The sequence below is a fragment of the Hyperoodon ampullatus genome (assembly GCF_949752795.1).
Source record: "Hyperoodon ampullatus genome assembly, chromosome: 14".
NCBI lineage: Eukaryota > Metazoa > Chordata > Mammalia > Artiodactyla > Ziphiidae > Hyperoodon > Hyperoodon ampullatus.
This window is the reverse complement of record NC_136927.1, coordinates 2336256-2359136: the sequence shown is the minus strand read 5'-3', so window position 1 is coordinate 2359136 and position 22881 is coordinate 2336256. Positions and strand designations below refer to the sequence as shown.

The 22881-nt window shown below is 52.0% G+C and overlaps 1 protein-coding gene across 1 annotated transcript in view; it reads left to right on the top strand.

Annotated features, from left to right (window-relative positions):
* The first annotated feature begins 5201 nt into the window (after window positions 1-5201).
* The window catches only part of CARD11 (caspase recruitment domain family member 11), a 30407-nt gene continuing 12727 nt past the window's right edge, over window positions 5202-22881 (top strand). Inside the window, exons 1-12 of the mRNA XM_079719767.1 lie at window positions 5202-5409; window positions 6972-7109; window positions 8200-8525; window positions 11389-11568; window positions 12517-12669; window positions 13138-13263; window positions 13815-14012; window positions 15877-16053; window positions 16994-17045; window positions 18648-18730; window positions 19763-19863; window positions 20852-20904. Coding sequence (XP_079575893.1) covers window positions 5211-5409; window positions 6972-7109; window positions 8200-8525; window positions 11389-11568; window positions 12517-12669; window positions 13138-13263; window positions 13815-14012; window positions 15877-16053; window positions 16994-17045; window positions 18648-18730; window positions 19763-19863; window positions 20852-20904 — 1786 coding nt within the window. The 5' untranslated portion in view covers window positions 5202-5210. The remainder of the gene's footprint in view (window positions 5410-6971; window positions 7110-8199; window positions 8526-11388; window positions 11569-12516; window positions 12670-13137; window positions 13264-13814; window positions 14013-15876; window positions 16054-16993; window positions 17046-18647; window positions 18731-19762; window positions 19864-20851; window positions 20905-22881) is intronic.

The window sequence follows — 22881 nt, the reverse complement described above, 5'->3', positions numbered from 1 at the left end:
ACAAAAGGATCATGAAGTATCTGCTGAAGAATGTTTGGATTGTCTACATTTTTGTCCTATTATAAATAGTGCTAAATTTTCAAGTAAAAAACGGGGGGGAAATTAAATATCCATTATAGGGAAATGAAGAAATAAACTATGGTATACTCTTGCAATGAAATAATACATCCAACAGTTAAAAATGAATAAACCAATAAAAATTAAGGGATTGCCAGATTAGATTGAAACAACGAGATCACACGTATACTATCTACAGGAGGAAAAACCTTACATCCAAAGGTACAAAGAGGTTGAAAGTAAAAGGATAGAAATATAGACTATGCTAAAAAGAATCATAAAAGAGCTAGAGTGGCTTATATCAGACAAAACAGACGTTAAAAGTGTTACTAGAACTAAAGAAGAGATTTCATAATGATAAAAGTGTCAACCACCAGGAAGTTGTAACAGTTATAAATATAACCTAACCCAAACAACAGAGCCTCAACATACATGAAGCAAAAACTGACAGAATTGGGGCTTCCCTGGTGGCGCAGTGGCTGAGAGTCCGCCTGCCGATGCAGGGGACATGGTTCGTGCCCCGGTCCAGGAGGATCCCACATGCCGTGGAGCGGCTGGGCCCGTGAGCCATGGCTGCTGAGCCTGCGCGTCTGGAGCCTGTGCTCCGCAACCAGAGAGGCCACAACAGTGAGAGGCCCGTGTACCGCAAAAAAAAAAAAAAAAAAACAACAGAATTGAAGGGAGAAATGTAAAATTCAACAATAATAGATGGATGGAGATTTTTAATACTCTACTTTCAATAATGGATAGAACAATAGACAGAAGATCAACAAGGAAATAGGAGACTTGAACTTGGACTTGTCTATAGTACATGCCACCTAACAGCAGAATACGTACTCTTCTCAAGCACCCACCTGGAATGTTCTCCATATGCTGGTCCATAAAACAAACTAAAGTAAGTTTAAAAGGATGGAAGTGATCCAAAGTATGTTTTCCAACCACAATGGAATTAAATAAAAAATCAATAACAGAAAGTAATTTGGGAAGTTAACAAATGTGGGAAATTAAACATCACACTTCTAAATAACCAGTAGGTCAAAGAAATCACACAAGAAAATAGAATATTTACTTTGAGACAAACGGAAATGAAAATGCAACATACTGAAACTTAAGTGGTGTCACTAAAGCAGTGCTCAGAAGGAAATTTATAGCTATAAATGTTAATACTTTTAAAAGATCTCAAATCGGTAACCTAACCTTCCACTTTATGAAACTAGAAAAAGAAGAGCAAACTAAAACTGAAGCAAGCATAAGAAAGGAAGTAATACTATTAGGACAAAAATAAATGAGTTAGAGAAGAGAAGAGCAATAGAGAAAATCAATGAAACCAAAAGTTGGTTCTTTGAAGTTTCAACAAAATTGACAAACCCTTAGCTAGACTGACCAAGAGAAAAAGAGAGATGATCCAAATTACTAGAATCAGAAATAAAAGAAGGGACATTACTACCAACCTTACAGAAATAAAAGGCAAAATAAAAATAAAGGAATAATATGAACAGTTTTTTCTAATAAGGTAACTTACATGAAATGGACAAATTCCTAGAAAGACAAATTACTGAGACTTACTCAAGAAAAACAGGAACCTACAACAAGTAAAGAATTAGTAATCAAAAACCTCCCTACCGGGGCTTCCCTGGTGGGGCAGTGGTTGAGAGTCCGCCTGCTGATGCAGGGGACACGGGTTCATGCCCCGGGCCGGGAAGATCCCACACGGCTGCGGAGCAGCTGGGCCCGTGAACCATGGCCACTGGGCCTGCGCGTCCGGAGCCTGTGCTTAGCAACGGGAGAGGCCACAACAGTGAGAGGCCCGCATACTGCGAAAAAACCAACCAAACAAAAAAAACAACAACCTACCTACCAAGAAAAGCCTTCCTTGGTGACCTCTACCAAACAAAAGACAAAAGTATGCCAATTCTTCATAAACTCTCCAAAAAAAGTAGAAGAGGAAGAAACACTTCCCAATTTATTCTATGAGGCAAAATTTACCCTGATGTCAAAACCAGTCAGACATCACGAGGAAAGAAAACTACTGACTAATATCTCTCATCAGGTATGGATGCCAAAATACTCAAAAATATACTAGCAAACCAAATCCAACAAGTCCATAACTAACTGGGATTCATAGCAAGAATGCAAGGTTTGTTTAATACCTGAAAATCAATTAATGCAATATATTAATAGAATCAAAACTAAAAACTATATGGTAGTTGGATGCAGAAAAAGCATTTGACAAAATCAAACATCCTTTTGTGACAAAAATACTCAGGGAATTTCCTCAGCCTGATAAAGAATGTCTGAAACACACACACACTTAACCAGGTAACATCATACTTAACAGTGAAAACTGAATGCTTTTCCCCTGTGATCAAGAACAAGAAAAGGATGTCCATTCTTGCCTCTTCTATGTAACATTGTGTTAGAAGTTCTAGCCTGGGAAATTAGAGGGGAAAAAATAGAGAAGAAAAGAAAAGAAAAGGCATCCAGATTGAAAACACAGAAGTAAAACAATGTAACTGCAGATGACATTATCTTATATATAGGAAAATCATATAGAAAACGTCCTATCCTAAGGAATCCGCTAACAAACTATTAGAACTAATAAATGATTTCGGTACATTTGCTGGATGGAAGAGCAATATACAAGTCATTTATTGCATATCCATATGTTAACAATGAATTTTATTCAACAAATAACATTAAGAATACAGTTCAGGGCTTCCCTGGTGGCGCAGTGGTTGAGAGTCCGCCTGCCAGTGCAGGGGACACGGGTTCGTGCCCCGGTCTGGGAAGATCCCACATGCCGCGGAGCGGCTGGGCCCTTGAGCCATGGCTGCTGAGCCTGTGCGTCCGGAGCCTGTGCTCTGCAAGGGGAGAGGCCACAACAGTGAGAGGCCCGTGTAACAACAACAATAACAACAACAACAAAAAAAGAATACAGTTCACATTTACGATGCCATCAAAAAGAATTAAAATACTTAGGAATAAATTTAGCAAAAGAAGTGTACGCTGAAAACTACAACACATTGCTGAAAGGAATTAAAGACGATCTAAATTAATAGAAACACATCCCATATTCTTGGAGCATGACACTTAATGGTTAGATAGTAATACTGTTCAAACTGATCTACATATTCAACAGATTCACTGTCAAAATCCCAACTCCTTTTTTTTTGCAAGTATTGACTAGTTGATCCCTAAAATTCATATGGAATTGCAAGGGGACCTGAATAGCCAAAACAATCTGAAATGGGAAGAACAAGGTTGGAAGCCTCATACTTCCCAATTTCAAAACTTACTGCACATTTACAGTAATGAAGACAGTGTGGTACTGGCGTAAGGGTAGACATGTAGGTCAATGGAAGAGAATTGAGAGTCCGGAAATGAACACTCACATTTATGGTAAATTGATTTTTGACAAAGGTGCCAAGACCAGTCAATAGGGAAAGAAGAATCTTTTCAGCAAATTGTGCTGGAACAACTGAATATCCACATGTAAAAAACAGTTGGACCCTTACCTCACACCATACACAAAAATTAATTCAAAATGCATCATAAGCCTAAATGTGAGTTAAAAGTATAAAACTCTTAGAAAAATAAATAGAAGTAAATTTTTATAACCTTGAATTAAGTAATGGTTTCTTAGATACACACCAAAAGCACAAGTGAAAAAAGAAATCGGACTACATCAAGATTAAAAACTTTTGTGCTACAAATAATACCTTTAAGAAAGTGAAAAGGTAACAACAGAATAGGAGAAAATATATGCAAATCATATATCTGACTTGTATCCAGAACACATAAAAATTCCATATTAAAGACAAAGGTCCAATTTAAACATGGGCAGAGGATTTGAATAGGCATTTCTCATGCACAAATGGCCAATGTGCACATGAAAAGATGCTCAATATCATTAGTTAGTAGGGAAATACAAATCAAAACCACAGTGAAATACCACTTCCCACCCATTCAGATGGCTGTACTAAAGAAGATGGACAAGAATAATTGTTGACAATTAGAACCTCATACATTGCTAGCAGGAAAAAATTAGAACCTCATACATTGCTAGCAGGAATGTAAAATGGTGCAGCCACTTTGGGAAACAGTTTAGCAGTTCCTCAAAATGTTAAACACAGAGTTACCCTATGGCTCATCAGTTCCATTTCTGCATATCTGCTCAAGGGAAATAAAAACGTGTTGACAAAAAAACATGTACATGAATCTTCATAGTAGCATAATTCATAATAACCAAACAACCCAAAGTTATCAATGGATGAATAAACAAGATATGATATATCCATACAATGATAAAGTATTCTTCAATAAAAAGAAGTACTGAAACATGCTGCATACAACATGGATGAACCTTGAAAAGAAGCCAGTCACAAAAGACCACATGTTGTACGATCCCATTTAAGTGAAATGTCCAGAACAGGCAAGTCTATTGAGACAGAAGATAGATTAGTGGTTGTCTAAGGTTGGAGGAGCAGGTATTGGAGGGAAATGGGGAGTGACTACTAAAGGGTATGAAGTTTCTTTGGGGGGTGATGAAAATGTTCTAAAATTAATTGTGCTGGTGGTTGTACAACTCCGTGAATATACAAAAAAGCACTGAATTGTACACTTCTAAAAGGTGAATTGTATGGTACATGAATTATATCTCAACAAACCTGTTTTTAAAAATGAATGAATTAGGTCTGTATGTATCAACCTAGATAAATCTTAGTAAATGCAGAGAGAAGAAAGCAAGTTGAAAAAGGAAACAGGAAAGCATATAGTATGATCCCATTTATGTGAAACTGTAAAACAAAAAGTATAGCATATATTGTTTTTGGAAATATAAATTCTTAGTAAGATATAAAAACTTGGAAGGAAAGGATATACTCCAACTACAAAACTCTCCCTCTCTCCCTATAATTTTTGCTTAAATTTTATGGCTTATCCATCCATCGTTTGTGTTTAGTACATGAAGAAATATATGTCTATTCATATCCCTTCCTTTCTCAAATAAAAGGTAGAATATATATGCTTTTCTCTACTTTTTTTTTCACTTAACAGTGGATACTGGAGATCTCTCCAAAGTTTATAGAGCTATTCCAGTGAGGCTCTTTTATTAACCTTGTTGGGGTTTATGTCTAAAAGGAGGGGCGCCAGAGATGGATGACTATATGCAGACACTGAAGGATGAGGACGATGCCTTGTGGGAGAATGTGGAGTGCAACCGGCACATGCTGAGTCGCTACATCAACCCAGCCAAGCTCACCCCCTACCTGCGCCAGTGCAAGGTCATTGATGAACAAGATGAAGATGAAGTGCTTAATGCTCCCATGCTGCCGTCCAAGATCAACCGGGCAGGTAACCTCAGGAAATAACTTACAGTTAGCTGTAGCAAAATGAAGTTTCTCTCAGTCAGGGATGTTTAACTAGAGTCCATAGACCTCTAGCCACCCCCGGTCCCCCACCAAACTGTCCATGGGTAGAGAGGGTCTATTAACTTGGACAGGGGGAAATTACATCTTTATTTTACCAACCTAAGACTTAGCATTCCCTTCAATTATGGATGCAGGTAGGCAACAAATCACAATGATTAGGAATACTTGTGTCTTTGTCAACAGTAAACATTACAGATATCTTCTTATCACATTACAGCTATTACAGATTTCCAAAATATCATTTACACTCATCTTTCCCTTGACATTATAGTAGTTATTAGACCTGCCAAGAGATTGGGTTATTTAATGCATTGATAAAGAAGCACATTTATTACTGAGTCACAAATTTAATATTTGTTAACTGTATCTTATTATGATAGATTCCCTTTGTAATCCAATGCATTTTATCTGTTTGAAAATGTTATTCTGATAAAGGGTCCATAGGCTTTTCCAGACTGCCTAGGGGTCCATGACCCTTTATCACATTCATTAAAGGTAGGTAGTAAGTGTGGTTTGTGAACATTGTTTTGGTTTTATATACATCTGTGTGTGTATTCACATATATGTTTGTAGCAAAATATGTCTTTGTGTGTAAGCATGCGGTCACAATGTAAAATACATTTCTTTCTGTGGTTCACAGTTTAAGAGGTTTGAAACCCACTTGCCCACAGTATGACTGGTGATAAGTAGCTCATATGCTATGCCTCTCTTTTGCATACATGACAGACATCACTAATCGCAGCATGTTTTCCTACTGAGCTTGGATGTAACGTTAGAATCCCTCTCAACACGGTGCTCCAGGCAGCTTTGACAAACAATCAGTTGACACAAGATGAAATTTATTTATTATGTCTACCCTAGGGGAAGGATTGAGTTTTAGGACCTCAAGGGAAGAAACAGCTGAAAATAAAATGCTTAAGGAAGGGGCAAGAAATGTAAACAATAAGTGGAACCAGTAGGATAAAAACTGAAAACTGCCAAGGAAATTACACTTAGATTAAAAATGTTTCCAGACTATGTGATAATCCCATTGAAGAACATGGAGCTATTCCTGCTTCCTGTGACTTTTCCTAGCTCCCCACCCAAATACTAATCTTCCTGGTCTGAGTCCCAGAGAACCATATATTATTCTGTAACCACTGCTGTACATCCCTCCTCCTTCAATCACAGATGCCTGTGTGGTTAATTTTAGCCCTGGTCAAGTGGGAAGCTCTTTCAGACTGTTGGTTTCCTATGGCTGCTTCTGGTTCTACCAGTCTTTTGGAGAAAGGAAACTAACACTCAATATCCCTGCTGAGGGCCTGGCACTTTGATTTACATTATCTGGACTGTAAGATATAACTCAGGAGTGACAGGTTGTGGTGAGACTATCTTCTTAAGAGTGTACTGACTGGATGTGAGCCCAGCATAAGACTGGATTTGGAGACTTGCATCCAATCAGATATGTACGCTTCTGCCCACTGAGTGATTTGGCCTTTCCTCTAGGCCGACTGCTGGACATTCTACATACGAAGGGGCAAAGGGGCTATGTGGCCTTCTTGGAGAGTCTGGAATTTTACTACCCAGAATTGTACAAACTGGTGACTGGAAAGGAACCCACTCGTAGATTCTCCACCATTGTGGGTAAGTGGCTTTACCATCAGCATTCGGACTGCGATGGGAGGTGTGTGTGTGTGTGTCCAGTGGTGGGACAGTTCTAAGGTTATGGATCTGTGACATCAGGACAGTGCCCCAGTGGCACTTACGAACTGTCAACCACTTACTTCTGCCTGATGATGAAATGTAGGTCACAGAGGAACAAACTGAATCAAGAGGCAAGAGAAGTGGGTGTTTACTGAACACCCCCCATGAATGTTGGTGGGGTGGAACTCCCCCTACCCTCTGGATCTTGTCCTTGCCTTGCCTACCCTCCTGCCAGTATCCCATGAACCAGAGTCCGTGGTCAACTTGTCATCTTAATTTTCCTTCCTAAATATTCTTAAGTCAGTCTTTTCTCCATATATACCACTATCCTAGTCAAGACCCATACAACCCTCTCAGCTCTTCATATCCATTCCTGCTCTGATCCAGTGAGTTCTCTACCCCTCATGTTCCCCTCCCCTACCTAAAACCTTTCCGTGGCTTTCCACTGTTTCCATCTAAAGACCCCAGGGCAGCCCACAAAGACCCTACATGGTCCAGCCCCTGATGATACTCCCAGCCTCGCCTTTCTGCCTCTCCCTCTCTCTAAGCTCCAGCCACTTTGGTCTTCCTTCAGTTTCTGAAATGTGCCAGGTTCCTCTTCCCTTCCCATAGGACCTTGGCAATGTTGTTCCACCTTCCTAGAATGTGTTTTCTCTCCTCAATACTGGAGCTCATCCATCCGCAGCCTTCTCTAGTGCCTCCGTCCACTCAGCTGGATCTGGTCCCCCCGACCCCATCACACACTCTCATAGTCCCCTATACCTTTACTTTGTGCAGTCCTCTCAATCTGTAGGTTTCTTTGTGTGTGAGCACTTGCCTTTTTAATGTCTGTCTCCCTTACCAGACCTAAGCTCTACCGGGACCAAGGCTGTCTTGCGCACCCTGAATCCCCGGTGCCTCATGGGTAGTAAGAGCTCAGTAAAATGTTGGTGAGTGAATGAGTGGACGAATGACACCTGCCCCACGTCTGGAACCCACTTCCTTCCCCTCCCCAGTCCTCAGGCCTGACTGGGTGCCCCCCTCTCCACAGTGGAGGAGGGCCACGAGGGCCTCACGCACTTCCTGATGAACGAGGTCATCAAGCTGCAGCAGCAGATGAAGGCCAAGGACCTGCAGCGGTGTGAGCTGCTGGCCAAGTCACGGCAGCTGGAGGACGACAAGAAGCAGCTGACGCTGACGCAGGTGGAGCTGCTGACCTTCCAGGATCGGTACTACAAGATGAAGGAGGAGCGGGACAGCTACAACGACGAGCTGGTCAAGGTGAAGGACGACAACTACAACCTGGCCATGCGCTATGCCCAGCTCAGCGAGGAGAAGAACATGGCGGTCATGCGGAGCCGGGACCTCCAACTCGAGGTGAGGGCCGCGTGGCGGGAGCCGCTGGGCCAAAGTGAGGGAGCGGGGAGCGAAGGCCACCGGGGCAAAGGCCAGCAGGCGGGCAAGGGCAGGGTTTAACACCTGGCCAGGTGAGGGAGAAGGGAAGACACAGGAGTTCTGGCAGCCTGGATCCACGGTGCGCATGCGCACGCCCACCCAGTGAGGCTTGGCGCCGCAGTTTTGCGCCCAGATCCACTGTGCATGTGTGCACACGTGCACACAGACCCAGTGAGCGTGGCGTCCTGCTCAGGAGCCCTCTGGGCCACTGTGCGCATGTGCAGACTTGCGCACCTGGACCCGGTGGAGCTTCCCTCTTGCTCCGGAATGAGGACCCACCAGGCCCATGAACCAGAGGTGCGCACCTGGGCCCAGCACGTGGGCCCTGCACCCGTGCTGGGTGGGGGTAAGGTGGAGTATCAGGGCCCTGCCCAGCTCTGTGGCCCTCGGGAAAATCAGCAACGAGGTGGGCACAGCACCTGCCCCGTGGATTCATGAGATCCTGAAGGCCGGGACTCTGCCCTTCACAGCTGTATCCACAAAGCGCAACGTGACACAGTGGAATAGTCACTTATCAATGAGCAGTCCAGCAGCCAAATGATAGGCGTCATTCATGAGTTTACTTCCAAAAGGGAGATGGAAAAGGGAATTGCTTAACTCATTCATTCCTTTTATTGTGCACCGCCTCGCACCAGGCTCTTTTCCAGGGATACATAACTCAAAACCAAAGCCCTGCTGTCATGGAGCTCCCATTCTAATCAGAAAAAAAATGCATCAATAGCTGGTAGTAATAAGTACTATTAAGAAGAGGGAGAAAAGAGTTTAGGGATGGTGAGTGAGGGGTGCTGTTTTAAATAGGATGGTCAGGGAGCGTCCTGAGAAGGAGACACAGGAGCAGAGATCTGAGGAAAGGGAGGAGCCAGCCATATAAGTCTCAGGGGAAGAGCAAAGAGCAAGTGCAAAGGCCCCAGGTAGGGGCCGTGCCTGGTGTCTTTGAGAAACAGCAGGAGAGCCAGTGGGGCTGGAGCCCAATGAGCAGATGCGCAATGGCCAGGGTCCAGATCCTGGGGGCTTGGTAAGAACTTTGGGATTTATTCCAGTAGTGATGGAAGCCGCTGAGGGATTGAGAGCTGCGAGGGACAACTGATTTATATCTAGAAAGATCACTCTGGCTGCTGGGTGGAAAATAGACTCTCAGAATATTTATTAAGCACCTGCCATGTGTAAGGCACGGTGCTAAGCACTGTGGGGGACATAGGCATAAATAACCTGATTTGTGCCCAGGTCACTTACAATTTCGTTGAACCAGACAGATCAGTAAACAATCCACTAGAATTCGGGTGAATTGAGTCAGTGGCATAGCAGGCAAAGAGCAGGAGCTTTTAAATCCTTTGGATTTGACTTCAAATCTGACTTCTGGCTTCTGGCTTTACCACTTAGTTGGTTCTTGGCCTCAGTTTCCTCATTTGTAAATGCCAGTTACATGGAAATGAAAATAATACCTACGCCCTAGGATTGCTGAGATACTGAAATATGTCTTTGGCAAGATGGCTGACCTAGTAAGCACCCACTTTGTGTCCACTTGGATGGGACTGGGGATCTAGACCCAGAACAGGTCACTTGGGTTCATATTCCAAGACTCTAAGGAGGAGTGTGTGTGTGTGTGTGTGTGTGTGTGTGTGTGTGTGTCCAGGAAGCAAGGTTTCTGTGCTGTCTCATCTAGGATTTGGAGGTGTTAACCTGTGGCAGAGCTTTAAAACTTTCTCTCCTAGAACTTTCTCCTGCTTTATGTTTTTCTGGCCATATAGTAACAGTGAGAAACCATATCTAGAACTTGAAAGAACATCTGGCCAGCTGAGTCCTAGGCCATTTCTCAGGCCCAGGCTGCTTCCCTGCATTCCTCTTTGTTCCTTCCCTCAGACCACAGGCGTACAGCCGAGGTCCCTTCCTTGCTGAAGCCACCACCCTCTACCTGCCAGATTTCTTGAGATGTTCCCCCCATAAGCCTAGAATTTGGTGCCCTCTTCCTTGCAGACCTTGAAAACAATCTTCTTCTTCTAGGTGTTTTGCCAAGGCTGATCAGTTTGGGGAAGCAGCCAGGCTAAGTCACAGAGGTTTGAGAAGCTTCCTCCTGGTCTCAGTTCCTCACACTCGCCTCCTGGGTGAAGCTCAGCACAGCTGGAGAAGTTGTCCCATTTCCAGGGGTAGTAACTGCCTTCTCCTCCAGGAAGCCACTCTTTCTTACACACTAAGTCTGGGCAGGTCCTTTAGGCCAGAGATCCTGTCAATGGCAGCAATGCCATTTGTTCAACTAAAATCTTGTGTGAAACACAAGAGGCCAAAACATGTGCATATGCAGAACTACTGTGGGGTGTGAAGTCAGGTGGGGCCCGGATCTCCCCCCTCCCCATCTCTTTGCTCCCTTCTATAACACGAGGGTTCTTGAGGGAATCTTGACTTCTGAGGATCAGAGTTTGAAACCCATCCTAAAAGACCTTTAAAATGGATAACATACCTCAGGGAAACACCAGGTTGGATACCTTTTATCCTAGTCTGTAATCTGTTCCACCCCACAAAAATTGCCTGAGGGAGTCTTCCAGGGGACATAACTGCTTTAGAACTGTTCTAAATTAATGGATCAGGACCTCTTCCCCAACAAGGAGGGCGTGGTTCGTTTCACTGGAAGAGGTTTCTTTGAGGCCTTCTCTGTCACCCACTGGAGGAAGGAGAGAGGGCGGCAGAGCACAGGTCATGCTGGAAGTCCAGGAGGATCTGGGAGGCGCTGCCTTTTCTCAATGTCTCCTGCCGACTGCCTTCTCCCCTCGGCACCCTGTGGGTGTTTCAGATTGACCAGCTCAAGCATCGATTGAATAAGATGGAGGAGGAATGCAAGCTGGAGAGGAATCAGTCACTGAAACTAAAGAACGACATCGAGAACCGGCCCAAGAAGGAGCAAGTTCTGGAGCTGGAGCGGGAGAACGAGATGCTGAAGACCAAAATCCAGGAGCTGCAGTCCATCATCCAGGTGAGGGCCAGTGCGGGCACAGTGGGCAGAAGGGAGGATGAGGGTCGGGGACGGACATGCCTGCCTGGGTGTGAGTCCCAGAGCCACCACTTGCTGACCGCAGGACCACAGAGAATTCATGTCATCCTTGGGCACCTTAGTCCCTCCTCTGTCAGCGGGGGTGACCACACCACCCACTTCTCAGAGACACGACATTATGTGAGATAAAACTTGTGACGATGTTCCCTTGGCTGAATCACTCCGTGAAAATCACCATTCACACAAAATCACTGCCCTGGGTGCTGTGAGAAAAGTACATCCGAGAAATCTTCTTGCCTTAAAGATCCCAAGAAACTCAACTCTCAGCGCTGTGTGATTTGTTAAAACTTCAAGAGCCTCCCCACCTTTGCCATCACAGGATCATCTGTAGGTACAGAGGAATAATATCCCAAAATACATATGCAGGGAAAGAGAAAAGGCACCCGCCCCTTCCTCCAGAATGATTCCCCCCACCCCCCAGGATTGGCTGCCTGGCGTGGAAGGCTCTAGTTCAGAGCAGAGGATGAGTCCCGGTTTAGTCGGAGAGATCAATTGGTATTTCAGGGGAGGCATCTGGAAGGCAGACCAGCCCTCTCTTTGTGGTCCCCCGTGAAGTGGCTGAGCAGCAGCAAGTGCTCCTCTGAGCTCTGCTAAGAGCCGGGGCAGAACAGTAGGTGTCGAGATGTGTCTGCGCAGAAGCGGGTTTTATGCTTCTTTCCAGGTGATAAAATTCATAAATAAGAAGCTGCTTAAGGGCCCCAAGAGACAGCGACCCTTGCCTCTCTCTGCTCCCCTGGCCCAAAACCTTCTGCTGGCTCAGTGTGTCACCGGCGCTGTCATCTGCCGCCTTCCGGGCCCCACGCTCCCTGCCCTTCCCGTGCCCCCAGCACCGTTAAATGTTCCCCCCTTCCGCACTCCCCGCCCGCCCAGGCCGGGAAGCGCAGCCTGCCAGACTCGGACAAGGCCATCCTGGACATCCTGGAGCATGACCGCAGGGAGGCCCTGGAGGACCGACAGGAGCTCGTCAACAAGATTTACAACCTGCAGGAGGAGGTCCGCCAGGCGGAGGAGCTGAGGGACAAGGTGGGGCCCCTGGGAGGTCGGGGCAGCACCCACCCAGCTGGCACCCTCGGGCTGGGAGCCCCTGTGCACGGATGTGCGTTAGTGGAACCTCCAGAGCCCACACTCTCTTCCAGGGGCCAGGTCTGGCCCCTGGTGTAAATTCCCTGTGCGTCAGCACCTGCAGTTGCTTGTGAATGACTAAGCGTCAGCACGGCACCTGTCTTCCCCCTGGCTGAAGGCCACAGGAGGGCGCACGTGGCGTCCACCCTGCCTCGCGCTCATTCCCTGGCACGTAGTAGGTCCACAGCAGATCTCCGTTGATGGACTGGCCTTTTACCTTGGTCCCATCTGGTCAGAGAGCTGACTCTCACGAGGTCAGGCCCTGTGGGGAGGGGCAGGCCGGCTCCGGGAAGACGCAGCCAGAAAATGGCTCTCGGCCCCGATGGATGACCGCTTGATGCGTGTGTTGATTTCCCCCGGTGCTCGCAGTACCTGGAGGAGAAAGAGGACCTGCAGCTGAAGTGCTCGACCCTGGGGAAGGACTGCGAGATGTACAAGCACCGCATGAACACCCTCATGCTGCAGCTGGAGGAGGTAGAGCGGGAGCGGGACCAGGTACGGGCTGCCCGGGGCGGCTGCGCGGCAGGCCTGCGGGCTCCGGGCCGTGGGATCCAGCAGGAGGTTTTGTCTGGGGCAGTGTCATTAACTCCGCCGGAATCGCTCGTGAATCCATCTTTCCTGCTTCCGTTCCCAAAGTGAATCCTATCCCAGTTCGTTTGAATAGCATGGGGGCCTGAGCTGGACCCCGGCGGCCTGGGCTATAGAGTAAGATGGCCAGGTCCAGACCCTGTCACTCTTCAGACGCGTGGCTGCAGGCAAGCTGCCACTCCCTGGAAGCCTCGTCTGTGAAATGGGAAGAATAATAATGGTGCCACTCGCTAGGGCGGAGGGTGGGCTCCAAGGGACACAGCCAGGGCTGGACAGACGGGGGCTGTGGCGTGTTGTTCAGGATGATATCGACTGAAACGCCCAAGGGTCGGAGTCCAGAAAAGGGCCAGAGGCCGTGGGACTGACGCGTGGGCTGGGGAGCGGGCGTCTGGGTCTGACTTGGGAGCGTCGGGGCGAAGAGCCAAGCGGCCTCCTCCTCCTCCTCCTCCTCCGGGCAGGCCTTCCATTCCCGGGACGAGGCGCAGACCCAGTACTCCCAGTGCTTAATCGAAAAGGACAAGTACAGGAAACAGATCCGCGAGCTGGAGGAGAAGAACGACGAGATGAGGATCGAGATGGTCCGGCGGGAAGCCTGCATCGTGAACCTGGAGAGCAAGCTCCGGCGCCTGTCCAAGGACAGCGGCAGCCTCGAGCAGGTGGGGCCAGCCGGGCGCGCGCGCTCCCGCTTCCGCGAGGAAGCACACCCTTCCCTCCCACACCCAGAACGGCCGTGCCCCTGAACCGTGGCGTGTCTGGGTCGTGATGAGTAGAAGCCGCTCATTTAGAAGCTAGAAGAGGCAGGACAAAACCCTGGCCTGGCCGCTTGCTGGCCGGGTGAGCTCGGGCGAGTCCCTTCCGCCTCAGGTGACCTCTGTCGACCGTTAGCCTGCCGCTGGGTTTCCATAAGCCCCTCTGGACGGGCATCGGGTGTAACACGCCGTGCCCTCTGTAAAGTCAGTAGCGCCTGTGAGGAAACCGTCATTTATCGCGATGTGAAGTTCAGGCACGTGTCACAGCGGGGCCCCAGGCGCTCCGAAGTGAACGATGCCATGATGAAGGCAGATGATGTTATCACTCTCGTAGCTGTGGGCTTGGGTGCCTTTGTCTGCAGGTACTGTGCTAAGTGCCTTCCGTGCCACAGGACTGCCCTCCAGGACAGTAAGATCGCTGTCTTCCTTTGCCAAGGGTAGAATCCAGACACGAGCAGCTGAGTAACTTGCCCAAGGGCATCGCTAGTCAGTCACCTGGGGAAACCAGGATAGGACCCACCCTCCCAGCCCAGAGGACTCAGATCTAGTGCTGGACGCAGATCCAGGAGCATGACATTTCAACGCAAGTGTTGTAAATTACGCGTTGAAGGGGTGCTGTAGGCGCCCAGGGGAGGAGGCCTCCATTCTGTCAGGCTTCCGGGAAAGACTCCCTACAGGAGAAGCCGGCCTCGGGACCTCCATTTGGGATGCTGTCCCCGGACTTCACCTGGCCAAGTTCTGACCCCCTTCTGGGGTTGGCTGGAGTGTCAACTTCCTCGGCTAGGCCCTCACTGGTTCCTGATGGAAACCAGGAGCCTCTGTGTCATGCCCTCAACTCTTGCGCGTTTCCCACAGTTTGTAATTGCGCAGAAGCTCCGTGTAGGCCCCTCTGTTTGTCCAACGTGTAGCACGGTGCCAGGCACAGGGTGGACCCTCGGAGAACATCTGCTGAATTTATGAACGAAAGCTGTGACGGTGCCTGGCTAGGTGAGGAAAGATGGGGCTGTATTCCAGCCCACGGGGACACCACAAGCAAAGGCCTGGAGATGTGACAGCCATGGCATGCCGTCGGCAGGCCGCGGTTGGCAGGTCTGTCTGTCATCCGTGGAGTGGGAGGCGGGGACAGGCAGGAGGTGGGCTGGAGGGAGTCGCAGGAGGGAGCAGGGTGGGCCCATCGGCTACGGAGCTTGGTCGCGAGTTATTCTTGGACGTGAAGGATTTTGTGCGGGGAAGTAAGGCCAAAAGCTTTGGGTTTGGAGGCAACGTAGCGTGAGGGTGTTGTGTGGCTCTGAGGGGATCAACCAGAAGTTACTTAATATTCTTGCACCTCAGCCTCAGATAATGGCTGTAAAGTACTTAGGACAGTACCTGGCACTGTTTTTATCATGATCCATTCATTCAGCCACACTTCTTATATTTGTAGCTTAGGCATAGGGCTGGAAATTGTGGATCTGATGGTGGTGTATCAGATAAGGGGCCAAGACCATCTGGGAGGCAGTCCCTCTGCTACTGTAAACAGCACAGCGCGAGGGTCTGTGCCAGGGCCCTGGCGGGAGGGAGATGGAGGCGGGGGTCTTGTGAGGAGGAGAGTGGAGCTAGAATGATAGGTCTTGGCATCGGGCTGGATGCGGGGGTCAGGAAAGAGGAGGAGGCCACCCTGAGCTTCAAGCTCGGGTGCCCGAGGGAGTGGTGGCGCCATCAGAGCTTGTTCCTGCGCGTGGCGGCTGCTCCTCCGCGCTCCATCACGGACACGGCCTCCCCTTGTCTCCAGAGTTTGCCCAGGAACCTACCAGTGACCATCATCTCTCAGAACTTTGGGGACACCAGCCCCAGGACCAACGGTCAGGAGGCTGACGATTCTTCAACCTCAGAGGATTCGCCAGAGGACAGCCGCTACTTCCTGCCCTACCACCCGCCCAAGCGCAGGATGAACCTGAAGGGCATCCAGGTGCTCGCACGCAGCCGGGGAGGCGCCAGGGTCCTTGTCGGGCCGTCCTGGGGCGGGGGTGGGGACCGGGGAGCTGGGGGCCCCCTGCCGGCGGGGGAGGAGGCAGCAGGGCCTCCCGTGGGCCTGGGGCAGGTCTCAGACCCCTGATGCGACTTGACCGCCGTCAGCCCTATGAACGGAAACCGTGCCAGCTTGTGCTTTTTGCTTGTTTGTTTTGGCTCATCCTTCCATCTCTTACGAATGTAGTACAAGTTAAGGAGAGGAGAGAGAATGAAATAAGCACGATCTCCAAATTCATTTGTTTATTCAGCGAATAGGTATTGAGTGCCTGTCGCGTGTGTACTGACGTCAGTGGCTTGTGCTGGAGCTGGAGTTCCAGCATCCTGTCTGCTTCGCTCTGCCTCTAGTGCACTCCGTCAGCTGAGGGATGAATGAATGTGACTGAGTGGACGGGACGGTCTCCCGCGCGGGGCCGGGCAGTGTGACCTCCCCGCCCTCGCACACAGGGAGCGGGAAGGCGTAGGCCAGCACCCCGCAGGCCGGCCTGGAACCGCCAGCACCTCATGCCAGGGGTGGCCGGGGCACTGCCCCAAAGCCTCGTCCGTTCCTGAAAACTCCCCCGTGCCGTGCAGCCACTTCTGCTCAGCCTCATAGCACCACCCCACCTCCGCTCTTTGCCCTTGTACCATCCGAGCCACGTGGCACCGCCTCCCGCGGGGCGAGCGTGTCTGTACCAGCAGCTGCCTGCGCTGGGCCGGGGGAGCCACGGCCGTGGAGCATCCGTGGGCATCCTGCGCCCTCCGTGGTTCCTGCAGCCACGTGACGAGGGCGGCGTGGGCTCGCCTCAGTTTCTTTCTTTGCTTAGCGCCGGTGACGTGTGTCTCAGGCCTTGTTTGATGTGTGTCCTCTGTCTCCTTTCTTCCCCTCCCCTCTCTTTCAGCTGCAGAGAGCCAAATCCCCCATCAGCCTGAAGCGAACATCAGATTTTCAAGGTTAGTGAGACGCCCGGATCCCTCTCCTGTCTGTCACTCTGACTCTCGGTCCATCTGTTTCTCCCATCGTAGGCATCGATCCTGCAAGGTTAACCCGGGAGGGGTCTCGGGGCCCCTGGGGCCCCGGGGCGGCAGGGTGTCCAGATGGTGATTACTGTTCGCTGTCATCGGAGAGGGCGGGAGCCCTGACCACGGAAATGTCACATCTGAGGTCCTCTCCCCATGGGTCCGTCTGGAGCCCCGATACTTGGCCTCCCTCCCAGACTTCTGGCCAGGCAGTCCCCGGCGTGGGAGGCCACCAGTTCACCCCTAAGCCCCGGAGTCTCCGAGACACACTGTCCTCAGAATTCCTCTCACTCATCCTCAGCGCCACTCTGGAGCGACAGCTGGCTAGCGAGGGTTTGCCTGGGTGAACCGGGCACCTACTGTGTGCCAGGTGCTGGCAGGTCCATGTAGACGCTTCCAGAGCCCAGGTACTCGGGCAGGGCCATCGGTGAGGAGGCGGAATGTGGCTCTGGACACCCAAGAGAGTGGTTGGAAGAAGGCTGGAGAAGGATCTGCCAAGAAGGGCACGTGCGGACGGGGTCTAGAAAAGGGAGAATTGAGGCCGCTGGGCACGGCCTCCGGAAGGGCCCCCGGGATGGAGCAGGAAACAGAGACACGGACGTGCAGCCTGGAAAGCGTGTGATACAGAAAGCTGTGCTGCCTCCTGGGGTCAGAGCAGGACGGCACCAGGAACGAGCCCGCGGAGGTTGACGGCCAGGCCCGAGCTCACGGACTTCATCCCTCCGAGGAGAGCAGGGCAGCCAGGGGTCCAGATCTGGGCTGCGCCTGGTGGGGACACCGGGGGAAGGGGAGCCCTAAGGTGGGGGCCGAGCCACTTCCCTGGTGGCCAGACTAGGTGTTTTAGGGACCTTGTACAGAAGGGAGGTGTAAAGGGCCTGGGGCCAGCAGAAGTGGAGAGGGCGTTTGTGCCGAGGAGAGGGAAGGGGGTGCAGCGGAGACGGAGCCTTGCCGGCTGCCTGACGTGGGGCGCTGGGCCAGGGAGGGAACTGTGGTTCGTCCCCTCGAGGGCGCCACGGACCAGGGTGCACGTGTGCAGCTGGCTGTGCACGTACACGCACACTACACGCATGCACACACACCAGCACGTGGGGCTGTGGATAGGGAAGCTGACCGCTCCCCTGCAGCAAGACGAGGGCCGAAAGGAGTGTGCATAAGCCCCCAGGCAGCCTCAAAGGAGCACAGGGGCGCCAGGGGCTGCGCAGGAGGCAGCACACCCAGCCCGTCGGCCCCAGTCCCCAGTCGGCCTGTTTAGTGGGGACGTTCCGGCCCCAGTACCCGCTGTTCCACACGGAGTGCAAGCCGGGATGCCCACCTTGGCCCTCAAGACAGAGGGCATCGTCCAGCTTTGCCGAGGCCGCCCTGGGCCTGTGGGGCGGGGGGGGACGTGGTGGTGAAAAGACCCGGCTCTTCCTCAAGCGGAGGGGAGAGGAGGCCGGCCCCAGGGGCACAGTGCCTCAGGGGCCCCCACTGACCCTTCCCTCCCCGTCCTCCCCCGCCCCTTCCGTCTGCGCCTCCTGCCCGATTCGCCGAGGACAGGGAGGGGACACGAAGAAGACGTCACGGACGCCAGCCCCAGCTCCTCCAGGTCACTGCCCGTCACCACCTCCTTCTCCAAGATGGTGAGCAGGGCCCTCACCGCCGCTCCCCGTTCTGGCTCAGAGCTCGGGCCAGGCCCCCCCCCGCCGGCCTCGCGGGCCCAGCCCGCTTGCTCTCCTCGCCCGGGGCCGCAGCCCAGGCCCTGCTCCGCGTCCTCTGGCCTCACGATGTATTTACACCTTCTTGCTGCCTCCTTTCCCAATTTAACGCTCGGTGGGCGGAAGAGCCGGGCCTCTGCAGGGCTGCGGCGAGTTGCACAGGCGGCTGACGATCCTGCGGCCGCTTCTCAGCCCCTGGCGACTCCGGCAGCTGGAGGGGGGCAGCCGGCGGGGGCCGGAGCGGCAGAGCAAGGGCGTTCCTCCCTGCAGACCACCTGGGCCGAGCCTGGCAGGGTCGTCCTGCTGCCACTGCTGCCGCCACCGCCGTGTCACTCCCCCTAGCCAGGCAGCCGGAGGCGTGGGATTAGAAATTCTAACCCCGAGGGGAAGCCCTGGGAAGCTGGCCAGCTCCGCTCCCAACATCAGGCCCTGGAGGAGAGAGACGTGATAAGGAATGGCTCCTGTCTGAGCCCAGCTCTGGGACGGGAAATCCCAGGCTCTCATTTCAGGCAGCCCTTGCCGGGAGCCAGTGGGCTTCGTCTCAAAGGGCCACCCTCCAGCAGCCGAGCTGTCTGCGTGGGCATCTGCCAGCGCCAAAGGTCTTCCTCTCGTCCAGAGCAGGTGCCCAACGCTGGGCAGCTCTGGGGATGGAGAACTCTGCCTGTGCTGGGCACAAACAAGGACCGCCCCTCGGGCTCCCTCCCGCCTCCCCGCTTCCTGTTCCCGGGGCGAGCAAATGTGCACCAGGCTTGGTGGCTTCGGCCGCCCCAGGCTGAGCACGAGCCTTCTTCGGCCAAGGTCGCGCTGAGAACCAGCTTGCGGGCCCACACTGCCTGTGTAGCAGGCAGGGACGCGTCTGAGTTAAATTTAGTCCGTGTGTATATAATATTTATACCCGCGGAGGCGCAACGTATAAATATCCAGCTCCCCGTAACATATCTGTGTGTGTGTTTGAAGCAGCCCCATCGAAGCCGTTCCAGCATCATGTCAATCACGGCCGAGCCCCCAGGAAACGACTCCATCGTCAGACGCTACAAGGAAGATGCGCCTCATCGGAGGTGGGTGACAGGTGGAAGGAGGGGGCGGGACATTTTCCTGGTGCCTGTTGTGCCGCTCGGAAGTCCTTAAGGGAAGCTTGAAATAGAGGCAGGATGGTGCCCATTTTACAGATGAGGAGGCTGAGGCTCAAAGAAGGGACATGGCTTTCCCAGGGCCCCCCAGCTAGCTAGCAAATGATGAAACCAACATCGCTTTGCTCCCTGCTACCGAGAAATCAGGCTTCTCCATCCCATGGTTCCAGAGCTTGGCTTTTTCTGCCAAAGAGTGAGAGACCCTGTGAGTGTCCCCCTCATTCCTCCTCCCTCTCCCCTTTCCTCACCTCTTGGACACCAACAGTGTCCCCATTGTGGAGACCACAGTAGAGATATGCCTGGGCATCCAGATGTTTCCAATCAGCCAGATATTTAGCATCTTACGTTCAGAGTCAGAGGTTGGTGGTGGTTCCCAGAAGGGCCAGACCAAGGAGTGGCCGGTGGGGCTGGATCTCCATCTTGGGTCCTGCCAGCCACCTGGCTTGGGCCTCATTACTGCATCACAGGAACAGCTTAGAACTCTTGGAACACATGCCTCACTCCCGTCCGTCCTGTCTGAGGGAGGCTCAGCTGTTTGGGCCCATGACACAATGCAGCCCGTCCGAGTATAAACGCTATCAAACGCTCTTCGTCCAGGGAGAGGAATGAGTGGGAAGTAGCAGGTGGGGCTGCCGGGGACTCTGCTCACCAGCTCTTCGTGTCTGTCCTCACACCAGCTAATGTGGCCTCTGCAGGCTCTGGGGCTGCCCTGCCCTCCCGGCAAAGCACCCAGCCTCGTGCAGCCCTCCCGTGGCCCACAGCCCTCCACCCACCTGCTGACCTTCCTCTGCTGCCCATCCTGCCCTCTCAAAACCAAAGCCTCTCGGACAGCCGGAACGTTCCGGAAGCTTCGCCCTCCCTTGCCCACCTGCACACACAGTCAGGAGAGCTCTCATGTCCCCCTTATGTCTTGCAGCACAGTTGAAGAAGACAATGACAGCGGTGGCTTCGATGCCTTAGACCTTGACGGTAGGTACCCAGCAGATCTGAGAGGCGTTACAGGTGTGGCAGCCACGTCGGCCCCATCCTGATCCTCCAGCAGGGCCTGCCTGGGGCGAAGCCTTGCACACAGTAGGTCCTCAGGATACGTGTGCAGAGTGGATTCTGAGAGGGCTGTCTGTGCACAAGGAAGACAGGCCTCCGCCCGCTGAGTGGCTTGGGCTGAGAAGTGCCTGAGGAGCCTGTCCTTTGTTCTGCAGACAGTAGGAACCATCCCGATGCTGAATCAGAGTTAGGTCCGGGTTTTTAAGAAAGCATAGCTCTCGTGATTGTAGCCAAGCACTGTGATTCAGTTCCAGTGACTCTCAGCAGCTGTTTTCAGAGATGCTGTTGTTGTCCTCGTTTTGCAGATGAAGAAACAGAGTCTTAGGGAGACTGAGGAGGAGTGTGGGGGAGGAGGGACTGGCAGCAGGGGGACCTCTTAAGAAGCCAGGTATTAATTAAGCTGTTAACCAGCCTCAGCGAGACGAGTGGCAGGCATGGGGCTGGGGCCCTGGGATGGAGATGGGGCGGCAGTTAAGGTTGGTTTTCATCCCCTGAAATTGCAGGTGTGGGGCAGGCAGGCACTGGGGAAACTGGAGGGGGTGTGGTAGCCCTGAACCCGCCCCATGGGCAGAGCTGGTATGATGGAGGGGATATTCCCTTGGCCCAGCATGTTGCCACGCAGAGCCAGAAACGAAGGCTCTGTCTCCAGGGAGTAAGCGTGCACGCAGCACCCGCCAGCCACCACCCCTTACAGCCGCGAGGCCCAGCACACATTGAGTTCCTGCACCTCACCAGGCCCTGCTACAGCTGCATGGGACACAGAAACCTGTGTCCCTGAGTTCTTGCTGCGGCAGAGACCATGGTGGCATAGTTGAGAACCAGTGGGGAGACCAATGCAGATTTGCAGACCTGAGCTGCTACTGTTGTTTTTTTTTTTTTTTTAATATTTATTTATTTTATCAGTTATTTATTTTGGCTGCGCTGGGTCTTAGTTGCGGCATGTGGGATCTTTTAGTTGCGGCACGCAGACTCTTAGTTGCAGCATGTGGGATGTAGTTCGCAGACCAGGGATCAAACCTGGGCCCCCTGCATTGGGAGAGTAGGGTCTTACCCACTGGTCCACCAGGGAAGTCCCCAGACCTGAGCTTCTGACTGGATGGACAGGCGGGAGAAGGACAGGAAGGGTTCCGGCTTCTCGGGAGATGGCTCGGCGCCTTGGGATGGTGGCAGCGTCCTCGGGCCCCGTGGAGCTGGCAGCGTGGAGGCAGGCTCAGAATCCTCCGGGTGTGGCCTGCCAGCCCCCTCGGTTCCAGGACTCCCACCAGCCTGCCTCCACCCACCCCTCGCCAGCTCAGGCTGCCAGCAGATAAAATGAAAGATTAGTGGCTCTCCTTAATTGGGGACCATCAGAAGCTTTCAAGTGTTAAAGAGAGGTCGGCACCTAATCGAGGCTGGGTCATGGGAAGAACTCCAGTAGTTTGGAAAGGGGAGAGCTGGGAGGAGAGTTCTGGGCAGCTGTCCAAGGCGTTTTGCAGTGTCTGGACAAATTCTCTCTGCAGAGAAGGCTTTGTTATCAGCCCAGAGCAGGGCTTGCAGATCTCCCGTCCCAGCGGCCTGAGCTGTGCAGGGTGGGTGTCTTTCCCTGGGGGGCTCGGGGTTCCGCTGAGTTGGGAGGAGAGGGGGGCTTCCTTACCCCGTCCAGACGCTGCTCCTGCAGCCCCGCTCCGGACCCATAGAGGCCGATAGATGGTGGTTAGACCTGCCATCCCTAGACGAAAATTTGGACCCCGATTCCAAAGCAGAGCAAGCGCCTGCTAATGGCGGCCCCTTTCCAGATTCCCCCCTGGAGGCGGGGGAATGGCTCTGATGGAGAGGATGCCGGGACTGGACCCTGTACCCGCCCGGGCCTCCGGGACCCGCTGACTGAGGCTGCTCCCTCATCCAGGGCGGGGGGGATTTGCC